Below are 14,712 nucleotides of genomic sequence, written 5' to 3' on the forward strand. Positions count from 1 at the left end.
ACAAAAGTAAATGTGCAAGATTATACAATTCTCACAACATGAGGTCATATAATTATATGCTTTTTCAGGTCTTATGACAGATATCCTTGAGGCCTCTTCTGAAGTAACGTGCCTGGAGGTTGCCAACACCAAGAGGATTTTGTTCTGCGGTTTGACATCTGGCACTGTACTGGCTTTTCCATTAGACCAAAGGCAGGATGTGGCATGTATTCCACCACCTGATCATAAATTGGCTGTGATTTGCCTCTCATTAAGCAAACAAGAAAGCTACCTGACTGTAGCACACCACAATTTAATTCTCCTTTATCAAGTTACAAAGGGGGATCCACTTCCAATGCTTGATGGCCCATTACACTCCATACATCCACAAGTCCCAAGTGCTGTGAGCAATATAGCTATATTTGAAGATCAAAGGGTTATCTATGGTACAGAGAGAGGAGACATGTGTCTTTTTTGCCCAGAAAGGAAAGAAAAGCATTTGGATTCCCATGTAAGCAAAGTGACTTGCTTAGAAACAAGTTCAAAGGAAATATATGCATTAAGTGGCTGTGAGGACTCAGTTCAGCGTCTTTGGAACATGGAAACTGGTTGCTGGGAACATGAGATGTGTTACAAGGTACCCTATGCTCACCATACAGTTTATATGCCAATTTTTGAATGCAAAGGTTTCTATGTAATTTAATTAGAATGCTTGTATACTTCATGGATCTCCCCAGAATATAAAAGCCAATAATTGAAAGTTTAACGTTAAAGTTTATCTAAACACAAAAATAAAAATGTAATATATTGCAGCTTACTGGTTATTAGGTGTGTTGAATGCACTTTTTTTCAAAAGGAAGAATGTCCTGTCGATCTAGCTACAAATCTTGGGTAATTGTATTTAGCTAAGGCAGGCCACATCCTTCCATTGGTGGAAGGAAAGAAAAAGTTTGATTGCGCTGACTGTGTCGATGGGGGAATCTGTCCCACAATGCTATTGTGTTCTGCCAGCGGGGAGCCTTCCCTGCCAGCAGAACACAATGATTAATGTTGCCAGCTATAGCTGGCAGCCCTAATTGTTCTGTAAAAACCTGACTGGCTGCTTGTACACAAGTTGATCAAAAGATCGACTTGTGTACCACCAGGGTGCCCATACATGGATCAAAGTTTGGCCGGTCCCTGCTGAACTAGATGAATTTTAATCTATGTATGGCCAGCTTAACCTCTGCAAACTACACTAACTCCCTCTATGTAATAAAAATAAGATGGGTGGGCATTTTTCATGCAAATAGGGGGAGCATAGATATAGTACAGCAAGTGAGCGTTGATAACCTAGGACAGGAAGTGTGTTACTGGCAGGAACACCAGCTTAAAAAACAAAAAAACAGCTGAAATAGAAAACAAATACAGCCATAACATCTAGGCAAGGTAACCTGCAAATTATATTTTTGTTTTTGGGTTAAGATACGTTTAAAAAAAAAAAAAAAAACAACTTGCTTTTCCTTCTCTCTAGGGCTCTGGTAAAGAAATCCATTTCTTTAGGTTCTTCTGTCCCTAAGGCATGACCACTATTATAAAAAAAAAAAAAAACAGGGGTGTCACACCTTGTGACTTTCCTGGGTTACATTGGAAGAGAAGGAATTGTCTTGAGCCACACAAAAAATGCACTGACAACAAGGATAGCTGATTTTTCAAATGCAATTTTTTGGGGTAAAAAAACATTTTCAGGAATTAAAAAAAAAAAACAGTAAAGTTAGCACAATTTTTTGTATATTGTGAAATATGATGTTACGCTGAGTAAATACCTGACATGTCACGCTTTAAAAATGCAGCTGCCCATGGAATGGCGGCAAACTACGGTGCTTAAAATTAGGGCTGCAACTAACGATTATTTTCATAATCGATTAGTTGGGCGATTATTGTTTCGATTAATCGACTAGGCCGATTATTGTTTCGATTAATCGACTAATTGGATAAAAACCTCAACAAAAAAAAGGTTGGTGTATAATTTAGTTAATATTCTTGAATATCTATATGCAGTGGTAAATTTAAATATCCAGCTATATGGTTGGATATTTAATCCACTCGGAGACAGATATATATATTATTGGTTTAAATGTGGTACATATCAGACTCAGAGACCAACATTTTTAAAATTTGAAAAGACCTAAAACACTTTTTTGCAAATTTTCATGCCAGATTGGTATATAATATTCATGACACACTCCCTTAATAATAGGCAGGTAGCTGGATACAAGCTCCCTGCGCCTGCTGTCACTTATGCTGGCCATACACAAACTACATTTTTTTTGAAAATTTTTAAAAAACATTCATCCGATTTTCCAACCATTAGTGGGGTCTATTTGGGGTTCATTGTCAACCACAGTGACAGGAACATTCGAAGGAGCAGAATGGCAAACTTCTCGATCAAATGAATCTTCAAATAGTGTATTTGGTTCTTGCTCAGGAGTTATATTCATTTTAAAATTGGATTGTTAAGTGGAATTTTCAAACAACACTTGTCCATTCAACAAATATACAAATCATTTTTGTATAAATATAGATGCAAATATTTTTGTTCAAAAATCCAATACAATACACGGGCACCAGAAGCCTTTTAGTAGCAGCAGCATGCTTTTTTTCATCACCTGTCATGATGGGGTTACAAAAAAAAAAAAGCCCTTTTAGTAAAAAAAAAAAAGCAGATATCGCTACTGTAATATAATTATAATTTCTACTGTGAAACAGTGAAAGTATTTATATCTTGTATCATGTGTAAGTATATAATAAAAAATAGGCCCAGAAGTTGGATATGCAGGATATTTTAACTGGGAATCAAACATGAAGCTATATGAAGGGTGGAGGGGGAGGAAAATAACATTTATATATTAAAGTAGTACTAACAGCTGAGACTTTTTTTCATGGATATAATATTTTAAATATAATGCACAATACTAGGATACTAGTAAACTTGTAGTTTAAATGTAATTGTAATGCCTTATATCGCCTCTAGTCTATCAGCCTCCACCTTCTCCAGGTTCAGATGCTGATCTTCCCTTCACAGAGCCCTTAAAGTGATTGTAAGCAAGGTACAGTATATAGCAAAGTAAAAAAAAACCTCTGCCTTTAGAATCACTTGGTTCCTTCTCTTGCCCAGGACTACATTTCCCATGAGGCATTGCTCCTCACACATTCCCAAGTTCTCTGTCATCTACTGACATGTATGGACGGTGTACTGAGCTGTATGTGCGTTGCACTGCATTTTCTGATATGTAAACATAATCATTGATTCGTTGTTAATGCATTCTGTATGCAGGCCAACTAATCCGCTGACCAATTAATTGACAACTATTTTCATAATCGATTAGTTGTCGATTAATTGATTCATTGCTTCAGTCCTACTTAAAATTCTCCATAGGCGACGCTTTAAACACCTTTACAGGTCACCAGTTTAGAGTTGCACAGGGGGTCTGGTGCTAGAATTATTGCTCTCGCTTCGACGTTCATGACAATACCTCACATGTGTGGTGCGATCACCGTTTACACATGCGTGCGGGAGTAACATATGTGTTTGCATTTTTGCGCGTAAGCACGGTGGGACAGGGGCGCTTTAATTTTTTTTTATACAAAATTATTTATTTATACTATTTTTGTGTGCTATCACATGGGATGAACAACATGGGCCATGACAGGTCCTCTTTATAGAGAGGACGTCCTTGGGTGGGAAGTGGTTAAACGGAAAGGAATGTTTTACAAGCTGAGGGTATACTTATATTTTAAGTGTAAATGCAGCCTTATATAAGAGTTCAAACATGTATTACCTACAGACTGGTCAAGGCAAGTGAGTGTTATGATATGAGACCATTGACAGCTTTATTCCTATTCCCTGCCTTCAGAGAGATGTATGCTCATTAAAAAAAAAAAAGATAAAAAATAAAGATTTTAAATGGCACTCTCATTTTACTTCCAGGGCTTTTTCTTTCAAGGAGTTGATTGTGCCTGCTTCTCACCAGATGATCGTTATATTTATACTGGATCTAAGGACAGAGCCATTAAGGTGTGGGATGTGTCCACTGGTGAGTATTAATTTCCTTATTTTCATACACTTTTAGGGCTCGTTTACATTTGCTTCAACTTTAACACACACACACCTACTGCTTTCAACATGCTTCTTTAGGCTCCATTCACACCTGGGCATTTTTGAGTGTTTTTCAGCTCCAAAAACGCTAAAAAAAAACGTTCCAAAACACCCAACAAGTAAAACCCCATTCATTTAAATGGCCCCTGTTCACATCTGAGCTTTTTGCAAAACGCCTGTAGCTGAAAAAAGTACATGAGCTTCTTTTTGGGCTGCTTACCAGCGTTTTTGATAGAGGTCAATGCCTGCCTCCAAAAACGCCTGAAAAAAACGACTGGAAATCACGGTAAAAATTGCGGTAAAACGCTATGCTCAAGTGTGAATGCAGCCTTAATGTGTTTTTGATGCTTATGCAATGCTTTTTTTGAAGCTTGGCAAATGAACTGGGTGTGCTAATTTTCTATTTGTTTTAAAGGGGCCTAGCTAATTAGTACTCCCTTTTAGCAGATCCCTGGCTCATAAGTACTTTTGTTCAGCAGATCTGCTTAGTAGTATCCGCAGCTCTGCTGATTACAAGCTCAGTAGCAACCCCCAGCTCTGCTGATCCCCCACTCAGCATTAACCCCCAGCTCTGCTGATCCCCACTCAGCATTAACCCCCAGCTCTGCTGATCCCCCCACTCAGCATTAACCCCCAGCTCTGCTGATCCCCCCACTCAGCATTAACCCCCAGCTCTGCTGATCCCCCTACTCAGCATTAACCCCCAGCTCTGCTGATCCCCCTGCTCAGCATTAACCCCCAGCTCTGCTGATCCCCCACTCAGCATTAACCCCCAGCTCTGCTGACCCCCCTACTCAGAATTAACCCCCAGCTCTGCTGATCCCCCACTCAGCATTAACCCCCAGCTCTGCTGATCTCCCTACTCAGCATTACCCCCCAGCTCTGCTGATCCCACTACTTAGCATTAACCCCCGGCTCTGCTGATCACAAGCTCAGTAGTAACCCCCAGCTCTGCTGATCCCCCACTCAGAAGTAACCCGCAGATTTGCTAATCCCCCACTCAGCATTAACCCTCAGCTCTGCTGATCACAAGCTCAGTGGTAACCCCCAGCTCTGCTGATCCTCAGAAGTAACCCACAGGTATGCTGACCCCCCCCCCACTCAGCATTAACTCCCAGCTCTGCTGATCCCCCATTTATTAGTAATCCCCAGGTCTACTGATCCCCCGCAACATTTTGAAGTGTAAACAAGCCCTTAATTATTTCTGAATATATTCATCAACTCAGAATGCTTAAAGAAATCTATAGTATTTTTGTACATATTTAAAATATGGATATTTTGTATGCTTATATCCAGGCAGCTGGTTTCTCCTTACATCCTCCTATAAAAAAAAAACTTATCTAAAGAGCTCAATAGCTGAAGATAAAATTTACACACAGAGGTAGAAAGACCAAAGCAATGAATCACCTCCCCTCCCCACCACCATTTCATATGGCTTCAGCAGAGAGGTTTCCAATCTTTGTTCAGACCCTGCTGTGCACTTTCCAAACGGAGTTGCTCCGTAGTTTAGTAAACAAGGTAAAGCTCTGGAGCAACTGCAAAGTGCACAGTCTATTTGCCTTTAGTAAATCAACCCCACAGTGTTCTTGGAATCTTGTTTCAACGGTGCAGCATGTATTAGCTGTTTGTTTACAAAACAATGCATAGTTTGTATTGTATAAAAAAAATAAAAATAAAAAAATAAAAACATTTGTTTGAAAGCAAATTAAGCCCAACTTTCATTTTAAATTTGCTAAACACTTTCCAGAAAATACTACTTTAAAGCCACAGATCAGTGCGATTTGCACCTCTGATTTCACTTCGACTTGCAACTTAGTTTAACAGAAGTCTATGTAAGTCACAATGAAATCAGAAAAAAGTAGTGCAGGAACCTTTTTCATAATGGCTGCAACATGAGTCGCTGCAATTTGAATGGTTCCATTGCCAACAATGGGGTGCAACTTGTCATGCAATTTGGAACTGACAAATCGCACCGTTGTGAACAGGGGCTTTTTGTCAACGTATAATTGAAGACGATGAAGTTAGAAGCTAATGGTTACTACGCACAGTTGCACCAGATTCTGTGTGCACCAGTTTTAGTAAGTCTCCCCCAAAATGTGTGCACAGTCTTATAAAGCAGCCACAGCCTGGGTAGAAAAGGCTGTTTCCTACCAGCGTGGTGCAGAATGAGATCCTTAATCTGTTTGTGGAAGCAGTGATCTTTGCTGCAACTATAGAGCTCTCCAATCAGCAGGCAGCAAGAGCTTTGCAAATTGTAGAGTTATAGGTCTGACTAACTAGAGGGCATATCAGACAAGTCCTACACTGCAGCTGCTGGCAAGGGAAAGACTTTTCTACTTATGTTGTAGCTGCTATAAAGAGAAAACTAAATTGTAAGACTTTGCACACTTTTGTTTTGCGGCGTTAGATGCACTGGCTAGATTTAGATGGTTTTGTGTAACAAAGTAAAGCAAAACTCCTGCTAAAACCTTTTAACCAGATACATAAACATTTTTTGCCTTTTGGGATAAAGGTTTTACATAAATGAATAAAAGCTGACCATCGTAAGCACCCCTGTCAGTGTTAAATGGTTTGTCTCAACCCTGTATCTGCCAGTTTTACTGGACAGCTTGGTCTGGTAAAGAAAGTTGAAAAAAAAAAAAAAAAAGACCTACTGGCGGAGTGAACAGGCAAAAGAAAAAAAAAAGGAATCCGCAAAAAAAGACAACTTACAGTCAGTAGGATGTGCCCCTTATGCGGATTCGTCTTAAGTAAGTAGAAATCTTCCAGTAAGTCCATGCCCCCCTACTCCTGCTGCTTCCAGTGTGACAGAGGCTGATACAAGTAACGGGCTTTCACAGACTCTTAAACAACAAAGCCTGACTATGCCTGCCCTTTCTGACCAGCTGCTCCATCCATAGAAGCCATTATTCAGCTTCTTTAATGAAGCAGTATCTATGAACGGAGGGGATGGACATGTCAATCAATCGTCCTCTCCTCCATTCACAGATAGCTTTTTATTCATAGAAGCTGTAGTACGACTTATATGATAGACGTAGCAGGGTGGAAAAGGTGGGCATAGTTGAGCTCTCTTGATGAGAGACTGACTCGTGATTTTATGAAAGACTACTGTACAACATGGAAAACGATTTGGTATTTACAATTAAAATTGTATATTTAGCAGTTTACACTTAGGGAATGGATTTACAGTAAACCACATTTCACCAACATATTTAATTGATTTTCTGTTTAAATTGTAATGCACGTACAGAATCTCGCAAAATTGTGTACACCCCTCACATTTTTGTAAATATTTTATTCTATCTTTTCATGTGACAACACTGAAGTAATGACACTTTGCTACAATGTAAAGTAGTGAGTGTACAGCTTGTATAACTGTGTAATTTTGCTGTCTCCTCAAAATAACAACACACAGCCATTAATGTCTAAACCAGGTGCGCTGCCCTAGTGCATATGTGCAACATACAAAATGATGTAAACAAATAAACCAAAAATGCAATAATAATGCAAAAAAATGAAAACGTATGCAAATCGTGTAAAACAAAAAATGTCCAGAAGGTGACTAGTGATACACCAATGTGCAATAAACGTCCATATTATAAGTCCATAAATAAAGTGCAAAAAATGGTGACAAAAACTTCCAGCTTGGGGAAAGGTGAACTGTGATTGGAAGGTGCAAAGTCCCACCACCAGCTTGGCCTCTTACCAGAAGTTAAACGTTAAGGGCATATATGAATATGACCGCTCCAAAGGTCATGCAGCCAGGTAGAAAAGTTCCCAGAAATACAGAAGGCACTCTGACACACTCGTGCTCCCTAGACTCTTACCGGACAAAAGCCAAACAAGAAGCCTGGTTCTATGGTGATGAGTGGTCCTGCCGGGGGTTACTGGACTCTAGGATGGCTGATGTAGTTGCTTGTGTCCAAGAGGAACAGACCCAGTCAGAAAGCCTGACGAAAGAAGATCCTGCCAAAGGTGGCTAGACTCTGATTGGCTGCTGTAACTCCTTAGTCTGGTCGACCTCAATAATAGGGGACACAACAGAGGGGACCGCAATGGTGCATTACCAACAGTAGATTTTTATTAAAACAAGTGGTTGCACTTACAGTTGTGAAGACAATAATAGCGAGTTCCCTCACGGAGGAGCTGTATGGCGGGGTCCGCCTGCAGTGCAGACCGCTGCCTGGTCTAGATGTGATGACGCGGCGCCTCCTCTCTGACGCGTTTCTCCCGATAGGGCATCCACTTGCATACGTTTTCATTTTTTTGCATTATTATTGCATTTTTGGTTTATTTGTTTACATCATTTTGTATGTTGCACATATGCACTAGGGCAGCGCACCTGATTTCTTTACCTATTCTACAACATACACTCTAAGGTAGCAGCACACCCTATATTGAATCAGCGCACTTTCCTACCCACCACATTAATGTCTAAACCGCTGGCAACAAAAGTGAGTACACCCCTAAAAGAAAATGTCCAAAATGGGCCGAAAGGGTCAGTATTTTCTGTGACCACCATTATTTTCCAGTCTTGCCCTAACCCTCTTGGGCATGGAGTTCACCAGAGCTTCACAGGTTGCCAGTGGAGTCCTCTTCCACGACAACATCACGGAGCTGGTGGATGTTAGAGACCTTGAGCTCCTCCACCTTCCATTTGAGGATGCCCCACAGCTTCTCAATAGGGTTTAGGTCTGGAGATACCGTATGCTTAGCCAGTCCATCACCTTTACCCTCAGCTTCTTTAGCAAGGCAGTGGTCGTCTTGGAGGTGTGTTTGGTGTCGTTATGTTGGAATACTGCCGGGGGCCCAGTCTCCAAAGGGAGGGGATCATGCTATGCTTCAGTATGCCACAGTACATGTTGGCATTCATGGTTCCCTCAATGAACTGTAGCTCCCCAGTGCCTGCAGCACTCATGCGGCCCCAGACCATGACACTCCCACCACCATGCTTGACTGTAAGGAAGACACACTTGTCTTTGTAGTCCTGACCTGGTTGCCGCTACACACGCTTGACATCATATGAACCAAATACATTTATCTTGGTCTCATCAGACCACAGGACATGGTTTCAGTAATCCATGTCCTTAGGTCTGCTTGCCTTCAGCAAACTGTTTGCAGGCTTTCTTGTGCATCATCTTTAGAAGAGGGGTCCTTCCGGGACGACAGCCATGCAGACCAATTTGATGCAGTGTGCGGCGTATGGTCTGAGCACTGACAGGCTGAACCCCCACCCCTTAAACCTCTGCAGCAATGCTGGCCACACTCGTATGTCTATTTCCTAAATACAACCTCTGGATAGGACGCTGAGCATGTGCACTCATTTTCTTTGGTCAACCATGGCGAGGCCTGTTCGAGTGAAACCTGTCCTGTTAAACCACTGTATGGTCTTGCTCACCGTGCTGCAGCTCAGTTTCAGGGTCTTGGCAATCTTCTTATAGCCTAGGCCAGTGATGGCGAACCTTGGCACCACAGATGTTTTGGAACTACATTTTCCATGATGCTCAATTACACTGCAGAGTGCATGAGCATGATGGAAAATTTAGTTCCAAAACTTTTGGGGTGCCAAGGTTTGCCATCACTGGCCTAAGCCATCTTTATGTACAGCAACAATCCTTTTTTTTTCAGATCATCAGAGAGTTCTTTGCCATGAGGTGCCATGTTGAACTTCACTTAGGGGTGTACTCACTTTTGTTGCCAGCGTTTTAGACATTAATGGCTGTGTGTTGAGTTATTTTGAGGGGACAACAAATTTACACTGTAAGGCTCAATTCACACTAGCGCCACGTGTCAGGCGACTTGTCAGCCTGACAAATCGCGCTCCCTCGCGGTCCATTGACTGCTACAGGACCCGTTCTTATAGGAGCGACACAAGTCGCTCCGACTTAGAAAAAGGGTCCTGTACTACTTCGGGGGCGACCTCGGAGCAACCTGCATAGACTTCCATTATGTGAAGCCCATGCAAGTCGCTCCGAAGTCATGGTGCATGGGAATGCACAAGTCGCCCCGAAGTAGTACGGAGTCGTGCCACCCCAGTGTGAACCGAATCTTATACAAGCTGTACACTCACTGCTTTACATTGTAGCAAAGTATAATTTCTTCAGTGTTGGCCTGTAATTGCAGCGCTGCTTCACAGAGTAAACGTGCATAAATAGCTAAAAATTCAGTAGTGCAAAATAAATAGATATTTCATACTAAAAAAGGTAATTCATATAGTGCAATTATACTGTGCTGAAAAATAGTGCAAATTAGCTTGATAAATATCATCCAAAAAAACAAGTGCAGAAATTATTACTAATAAAAGTCCAATATAATAGTCCTTTTTTCAAATTATAAAGTTAAATACTTTATAATTTGAAAAAAGGACTATTATATTGGACTTTCATTAGTAATAATTTCTGCACTTGTTTTTTTGGATGATATTTATCAAGCTAATTTGCACTATTTTTAAGCACAGTATAATTGCACTATATGAATTACCTTTTTTAGTATGAAATATCTATTTACTTTGCACTACTGAATTTTTAGCTATTTATGCACGTTTACACTTTGAAGCAGCGCTGCAATCACAGACCAACATTTAAAAAAAAGCACTTGCACTTTTTTATTGCAGCAGGCAGCTCATATATTTAATTAATATATCTTATTTATCACTATTTATTTACCATAAGCGCAAGGTTCACCAGTTTTACATAATTTCTTCAGTGTTATCACATGAAAAGAAATAATAAAATACAAACCCAAATCCAAAAAAGTTGGGACACTGTACAAATTGTGAATAAAAACAGAATGTAATAATGTGGAAGTTTCAAATTTCAATATTTTATTCAGAATACAACATAGATGACATATCAAATGTTTACACTGAGAAAATGTATCATTTGAAGGGAAAAATAAGTTGATTTTAAATTTCATGGCATCAACACATCTCAAAAAAGTTGGAACAAGGCCATGTTTACCACTGTGTGGCATCCCCTCTTCTTTTTATAACAGTCTGCAAACGTCTGGGGACTTAGGAGACAAGTTGCTCAAGTTTAGGAATAGGAATGTGGTCCCATTCTTGTCTAATACAGGCTTCTAGTTGCTCAACTGTCTTAGGTCTACTTTGTCGCATCTTCCTCTTTATGATTCGCCAAATGTTTTCTATGGGTGAAAGATCTGGACTGCAGGCTGGCCATTTCAGTACCCGGATCCTTCTTCTACGCAGCCATGATGCTGTAATTGATGCAGTATGTGGTCTGGCATTGTCATGTTGGAAAATGCAAGGTCTTCCCTGAAAGAGACGACGTCTGGATGGAAGCATATGTTGTTCTAGAACTTGGATATACCTTTCAGCATTGATGGTGCCTTTCCAGATGTGTAAGCTGCCCATGCCACACGCACTCATACAACCCCATACCATAAGAGATGCAGGCTTCTGAACTGAGCACTGAGAACAACTTGGGTTGTCCTTGTCCTCTTTAGTCTGGATGACATGGCGTCCCAGTTTTCCAAAAAGAACTTCAAATTTTGATTCGGCTGACCACAGAACAGTTTTCCACTTTGCCACAGTCCATTTTAAATGAGCCTTGGCCCAGCGAAAACACCTGCGCTTCTAGATCATGTTTAGATATGGCTTCTTTTTTGGCCTATAGAGTTTTAGTTGGCAACGGCGAATGGGACGGTTGATTGTGTTCACCGACAATGTTTTGTGGAAGTATTCCTGGGACCATGTAGTGATTTCCATTACAGTAGCATTCCTGTATGTGATGCAATGCCGTCTAAGGGCCCGAAGATCACGGGCATCCAGTATGGTTTTCCGGCCTTGACCCTTACGCACAGAGATTGTTCCAGATATTCTGAATCTTTGGATGATATTATGCACTGTAGATGATAACTTCAAACTCTTTGCAATTTTTCTCTGAGAAACTCCTTTCTGGTATTGCTCCACTATTTTTCGCCGCAGCATTGGGGGAATTGGTGATCCTGTGCCCATCTTGACTTCTGAGAGACACTGCCACCCTGAGAGGCTCTTTTTATACCCAATCATGTTGTCAATTGACCTAATAAGTTTCAAATTGGTCCTCCAGCTGTTCCTTATATGTACATTTAACTTTTCTGGCCTCCTATTGCTACCTGTCCCAACTTTTTTGGAATGTGTAGCTCTCATCAAATCCAAAATGAGCCAATATTTGGCATGACATTTCAAAATGTCTCACTTTCAACATTTGATATGTTATCTATATTATATTGTGAATAAAATATGTTTATGAGATTTGTAAATTAATCCATTCCTTTTTTACTCACAATTTGTACAGCGTCCCAACTTTTTTGGAATTGGGTTTGTATTTACAAAAATGTGAAGGGTGTACTCACTTTTGTGAGATACTATATATGTGACTAGGCATGTGGTACATAATGTTAATGCTTCTTTCTTGTCATGTCCCATTACACAGGTGCCCTGCTTGCAGTACAATATGTATATGCAACTGTCACCCGAATTGTCTCTACTTCTAGTGGATTTATAGGAACCACACGTCTGGGCTATGTGATCCGAGAGAAGTTTCAGTGCCCAGAAACCGTCAGCCCGCAGTATGACCCATTGCAAAACATCAAAGCCACATGTACTGTCAGTTCTAGAAAGTCTAAAGGTGCCAACAACAAAACTGTCAAATTGGAAGCAAAAAATGAAAGGAAATGGTGGAGATGCAAAGAACAAGAAAACAAAAATTCCCAAATCTGCAACATTGTTTAAAACGAAAAAACATTTATATATCTAGTCTGTCATTTTTACATTTTTCCTAAAAACAGTTTTCGGCACTTTATTTACAAACTGAGCAAACTATGTTATACAAATGTGTAATTTGCCAAATATGCACTTCTAATTACAAAGCACTTTAATATTTTCCTTTTTTCAATGACTACTTTTTTTTCTTTTTTTTTTGCTTCTAATCCTATTTCTTTCTATATCCTCCCCTATATATTTACTTTCATAAATATGCAAGAGTACTGTATGTGCTAAGCCTTGCCCTTTCTCATTTGTCAAAGGCTTCCCATGGCTGGTGCCATGACATGAAAAGGGGGGAACTGGTGGGAACTCCTGTAATTGGGATAATTGACAGTTTAAACATGACCCCTCCTCCCGGTCCACGATCATCTACCTCTCTTCCCCCTTACAAGTCTAAGATTATGTGCCCCCCCCCCCCAAACCTACCCCCAGTGGAACGTGGTCAGCTGCCACTTACTCTTTCCCTTTCAACCCTCTGCAGAAAGAGTGCCTGCTATGCTTTGGGAGGAAATTTTTGTTTGAAGCAGGTTTGGTTTTATATTCAAACCATTCAAAATACATTTTTTAGCAGTTAAGAGCAGTCACCCTTGCTGACTAGTTGCTATGAGATACTGCACATTGCGCTTTGCCTCATTACAAAAGTCTTTGTGGGCAGTCCCTGGGTATCAACATGTACAATGCAGAGCTGTTAATACTGCATTGAATGTGACGGAAGCAGGAGTGTGGCCATGGCTGGGAACAACGTAATGAGATGGCATAACGGGATTGATCACACCAGTGGAAGGACCCTGCTGAAGTGAAGAATGAGGTAAGTATCACACCTTATTCCTGCACTTCTGCATGAAATGAGCAGTTAACCATCGCAGTGTGGGGGAGCACTGCAAAGATAGATTTTATCATGGTCATGTCATGGGTAGAGTTTAGCGACCGAAAAAAACTTGAAAAAAAAAGTCCGGGTTCGTGACCTGGACTTAACCCGAACTTTGTCCCGATCCAGAACCCCATTGAAGCCAATAGAGACCCGAACTTTTGAGCACTAAAATGCCTCTAAAACAAACATGGAAAGGGCTAGGGGGCTGAAAATGTCAGCAAAATCATCTTAAGAGCATGGCATAAAAATAAAAAATAATCATCTTGAATGATGTAGGAGGACGAGGCCCATATGGAGTAGGAGGTTGAGGTGACGGAGGATATGGTGGTGTAGGTGGAAGCGGCAGTGGAGGAGGAGGATGAGGCCCATATGGAGTAGGAGGTTGAGGTGGCGGTGTAGGTGGAAGCGGCGGTGGAGGAGGACAAGGTAGCCAACATTGGTTTTTGTTTTTAATTTTATTTCCTTTTAAATTAGGGTACACCCCAAAAAGAGTGAGAAAGATCAAAAATACAACAATGGCTGGGTAAGGACGGTATACATGTCTATTCTGCACAAGGTACGGACAAGTCCTGTGGGATCCATGCCTGGTTCATTTTAATGAACGTGAGCTTGTCCACATTGGCTCTGGACAGGCGGCTGCGCTTGTCTGTGATAGCGCCCCCAGCCGTGCTAAATACATGTTCAGATAATACACCAGGCCAGCACCTCCAAGGCGTAAAGGGCAAGCTCATGCCCAATTTGGAGACCCAGAAGTTGAAGGGGGCAGACCCGTCATTCAGTACGTCTAGGCGTGTGCACACATACTGCTCCACCATGTTAGTGCTGGGTGGTGGTGCTGCTGGTGGAGCTCCTGTTGCAAGGAGAAGAGGTGGTCGATCTGTGGCAGCTACACGCACAAGTGAAACACCTTTCTCAGCTGCGAGTAGGCGACAGAACCTTACAGCATTATTTGGCAGG

General features: G+C 41.0%; 1 protein-coding gene across 1 annotated transcript in view; it reads left to right on the plus strand.

Annotated features, from left to right (window-relative positions):
* Positions 1-12,948, plus strand: part of NWD1 (NACHT and WD repeat domain containing 1) — a gene marked incomplete at its 5' end in the record, with an annotated part of 94,949 nt that extends 82,001 nt beyond the window's left edge. The window contains 3 exons of the mRNA XM_082260980.1: positions 69-616; positions 3,950-4,055; positions 12,553-12,948. Coding sequence (XP_082117106.1) covers positions 69-616; positions 3,950-4,055; positions 12,553-12,851 — 953 coding nt within the window. The 3' untranslated portion in view covers positions 12,852-12,948. The remainder of the gene's footprint in view (positions 1-68; positions 617-3,949; positions 4,056-12,552) is intronic.
* Positions 12,949-14,712: the final 1,764 nt, after the last annotated feature.

The sequence above is a fragment of the Pelophylax lessonae genome (genome assembly GCF_965119305.1).
Source record: "Pelophylax lessonae genome assembly, chromosome: 1".
Classification (NCBI taxonomy): domain Eukaryota; kingdom Metazoa; phylum Chordata; class Amphibia; order Anura; family Ranidae; genus Pelophylax; species Pelophylax lessonae.